This window comes from Sesamum indicum, linkage group LG8 (assembly GCF_000512975.1).
Source record: "Sesamum indicum cultivar Zhongzhi No. 13 linkage group LG8, S_indicum_v1.0, whole genome shotgun sequence".
Classification (NCBI taxonomy): Eukaryota; Viridiplantae; Streptophyta; class Magnoliopsida; order Lamiales; family Pedaliaceae; genus Sesamum; species Sesamum indicum.
In genome coordinates, this window is record NC_026152.1 from 14,157,607 (window position 1) to 14,161,763 (window position 4,157).

At 34.0% G+C, this 4,157-nt stretch overlaps 1 protein-coding gene and 1 long non-coding RNA gene across 9 annotated transcripts in view; both read right to left on the reverse strand.

The window, feature by feature from the left end:
- Positions 33-1,082, reverse strand: LOC110012472. The gene is made up of 2 exons (XR_002287698.1): positions 873-1,082; positions 33-193 (listed from the first exon to the last, which is right to left on the reverse strand). It is a non-coding gene; the product is annotated as an uncharacterized LOC110012472 (long non-coding RNA).
- LOC105168707 overlaps positions 1,152-4,157 on the reverse strand; it is a 4,493-nt gene continuing 1,487 nt past the window's right edge. For 6 of the 8 annotated variants that reach the window (XR_848348.2, XR_002287509.1, XR_848349.2 and 3 more), the window contains 2 exons: positions 2,046-2,146; positions 1,152-1,298 (listed from right to left, as the gene is read on the reverse strand). Coding sequence is in view for 2 of the 8 variants with exons in the window: in XM_011088841.2 (XP_011087143.1) it covers positions 2,066-2,146 (81 nt within the window). In the remaining 6 variants the exon portion in view is untranslated. Of the gene's footprint in view, positions 1,299-2,045; positions 2,147-2,344; positions 3,668-4,157 lie in introns of those variants that run through there. The other 2 variants (XR_848346.2, XR_848345.2) reach the window with 2 other exon arrangements.

Here is a 4,157-nt window from a genome sequence, read left to right on the forward strand (position 1 = left end):
TTTTTGAGTAATGACTTACTTCTTTCAGTTGGTTCTTTTCTTCCATTAGACGAAGTATCTCCTCCTTTGATACTCTCTTTGGTTTCATTGTTTCATATGCCTTCTTTTTCTCTTTTGTATAGCATCCATCTCTACCTTGTCGACTCAAGATTTGACCCACAGAATCCATTGTACAGGCTTTGTCTACACATGCCTAAGGAATCATCAATACAGCAATTTAAATAGGATTATAAATTAAACAATGGATCAATTTACATGAATTTGACATATTTTAGTATGGTAGGTAATAAGATGCAATCAAGCCCTATCAATGAAAATTCTCTCTCTTGGATAGCACTGAAAGACACGTGTCACAGGCATGTCAAACGAATACAAAAGGATCCAAAAATATCCTAGCACGAGGCTCTTTAGATTTATATAATTTCCACGTGTGATAAAGTAAATAATAATGCTTCTACACAAATTTATGTATCTTTACATAAACTGGAAGCCTAGGAAGCAATACATATGTGTGGAGAATTACACAAAAATAAGTCGAGCTTTTCCATTCCATTTTGGCCTAAATTTCCTACTATACGCAATTCCAGCTGTGATGTGCTCAATTGCAACGCTGTTCTTATAAGACTAGTTTCCATGAACAAGTGTTCGGGGTGGTCCAACCACACAAACACACAAAGTGTTTCTATTTGTGTTTGAAAAGCTAGTTTGATTCAAGCATTATAAGTTACTACGAGTAACTTTGTGGAGGTGATGAATGACTACCAACAACTACGCAAGCCACTTCGTATATTATTAATGAAAACTACTTGTTATAACCAAAATAAATTAACTAAGAGCCATCTCACTTAAACAGCAAACTACAAACCAAGTACCTTGCATGCAGTAGCGGTTGTGTCTTCATCTTGCCAGCACCAAAAATTATTTTCCAAGCACTCAATTGTATGTGCATCAAGAGCAACAACTCCAAGTTGGCGAGTGGATGTTGCTTTTGTTTTTCTTTTTCTTTTCTCTTTTGGATATTGCTTTTTTTATCTGTTGCTTTTGCTTCTTTTCTTTTTTGAATATATTGCTTTTTTTCTGTTTCTTTTTCTTTTTTTTTTTTTTTGCGGATATTCCCTTTTTTTTCTGTTTCTTTTTCTTCTTCTTTCTTTTCTATATATTGCTTTTTTCTGTTTCTCTTTCTTTTTTTTTCGCGGATATTCTTTTTTTCTTGTTTCTTTTCTCTTCTTTCGTCGATATTGCTTTTCCTCATTCCTTCCTAGTTCTCTTGTGCTTGTCTCCAAGGCATCTTCAGAAATCTATTGAAAAAATACGAGAAAAGTAGAGGTGTCAGTGTAAGACAACCTATCACTTATAAAAGATCGTTGCTGTAGCAGAAATTGTATGGACCAAACGAAACAGGCAAACTGCAGCATTTCACTTGATTCTGCTGCACATTTTTTGTGCACTAATTCTATAGAATGAATTTCGGCAGCAACAGAAATCAATTATGCAGAATAATCCATTTAAACATATTGAAGTCTGCTATTCATTTACGGGAAAAAGTTGGAAATATGGAATGTGAGTTGCACGATCAATGCATGAGGTTCAACACGTAATCTACGTTAATTCTTACTTAAGCTAGAGCTGCACAATTACATTAATTTGTTATCTAATCCTAGTGACTTACGTATTTCCTTGGAACAGAACTATTTTCAAGTAACGCTGAAAATGCACTCCCACATCCTCTTTCTCCTGCCCAATTTTTAGGGAACCAAAAGAGCCTCAAATGAGTTCTTCCCCTTTATCCTTTGTCATTCGACATCAAAACATAATAGTAGACACAACTAGGATTCAGAATGTAAAAACTAGAAACAAGAGCCAAAAAACAATTATTTTTAAGAGAAATCAGAAAACAGAGATAAGAGGAACAATTCTAGTTAATTCACATATTTATACACCACATGTGTGCAAAGTGGTATTAAAATAGCATTCATGGTAATTGAATGAATGAGAACATAGAAAATCTTCATAAAAACGTTCACCAATAGGGGAAGGACAATTACCACATAAGTTTCTTCAGGAACTACTGTAGTAGTTCTTTCCATGGGGTTTGACGTTGTGCAATATGTAACTCCTTTCTCCGCAAACCTTGTGACCAGATGTCCTAAGCAACGAAAGCGAAAAAATAGCTTAGGATTATATAATAAACAATGGATCATTCTACATTAATTCACACATTAATTCTTCTCTTGCTATTTTAGAAGAATCAAGTAGATTAAGTAATGTGAGAGATGAATGAAAAACATGCAAGCACAACCACATATAAACATATTCCATATGCAGTTTTTGAGTAATGCCTTACTTCTTTCAGTTGTTTCTTTTCTTCCATTAGACAAAGTATCTCCCCCTTTGATAATCTCTTTGGTTTCATTGCTTCATATGCTTTGTTTTTCTCTTTTGTATAGCATCGATCTTTATCTTGTCGACTCAGGATTTGACCTACAGAATCTATTGTACAGGCTTTGTCTTCACATGCCTAAGAAATGATCAATACAACAATTTAAATAGGATTACATAATAAACAATGGATCAATCTACATTAATTCACACATTAATTCTTCTCTTACTATTTTAGAAGAATCAAGTAGATTAAGTAATGTGAGAGATGAATGAAAAACATGCAAGAACATCCACATATAAACATATTCGAGGGAAACCTCCATACTCAAAAAGCCTTAAAAGATCACTATATTGGCCGTGAATGTCACGTGAAGTAATGAGAAATATAGATAAGGTCATGTTCATGACAGTTCTTGTGCACAGGTCAGCATGACTCTAAGTTACGACAACTGAAACTGATGGACTGGTTAGGCGAATTGATAGCTAGCTATCAGAGTAAATAAACCAGCAAAAGAAAAGAAGAGCAAAGTAAAAGAAAATTTAAGAAAGAAGACAATCAACCAGAAAAGTAGAAGACTAAAAGACTGCATTTTCCCTTGCCTTCTCCCCTTTTACTGCTTCAAAAATTGAGATACCAAAATATGGAGACAAGTCAGACAGAGGCCAAGCACTGTAAAAAGTATAAAGGGGACCGGCACGACATGAAAAACTGCTACAGTTAAGAACATTGGTTTCTGAAGTAACCTAATTGACTCCAATATTAGTTACATTTACTTCATCTGTAGACACAAATACTTCAGAACTTTGATCCATCCAGAGGACACTTTATCCAAGCATTGGCAATTTAAATAACACCCAGAAAGATGTGGTAGAGTTGAAACATATAGTAACTACACGTACGGAACTTGTCCAATGAGGCTTCGACCATAATTTGCTGTTATAATTTGGGACTTCAAGTCTCTTTAAGCTGTACAAATCTTATAGTGAAGTTTAAAACACAGCTAAGCCCAGTTCATCGAGTAAATTGGATTTGTATCATGTCGTTATCCCCTTAACTTTTCCCACTTCAACCCACCAAACTGATGGAATCAGAGTGAACACTCCCACAACATTTCAACTTGAGCTCACTATAATGTAGGTTTCATCTATAATGTATGCCCTCACTTCCTCCTGTAAATATCTGAATTTTTAGGAAAATAAAGAATTACACAAACAATCTCGATTCTCATCACAACTTTTCAGCTATCTCTCTCATTTTTGTAATCAGCTTTCTCTTTTGCTCGTTGTAAAAGTCTAATCCTTCTTTGCATCAGATATCATAAGTTTCGTTTCGCATATTACTTCTTGTGAATGTGCGATGCCCAAAGAATATTATGAGTAATTCCCTTACCTTCTAATGCAAGAAACTACATACACTGAAAGCATAATCTATTGCATATCCTTTAATTTATAAAAGTGTGTATACATGATACAGAAAAAGATGTGAGAAATGATAGAGATTGATTTGGCTGATTGGATGTAAGAAATATTGGAGATTAGATTTGGGTTTACCGGAGGCCATCATAAACTTAATTTGAAATAGGACTAGATATCTATATCTATATCTATCTACATTTACTTCTGTGTAAAAATTATGAATGGGACAAATAATTTCTTACCAGTTTTCGTTTAACTAAACTAACCTTTTAATAATTATATTACGTAATCCTTGTGAGTTGAGTTACATAAGAAGGTTCCACATGTAGTAAATTATAGATAAAAACACACCACATACT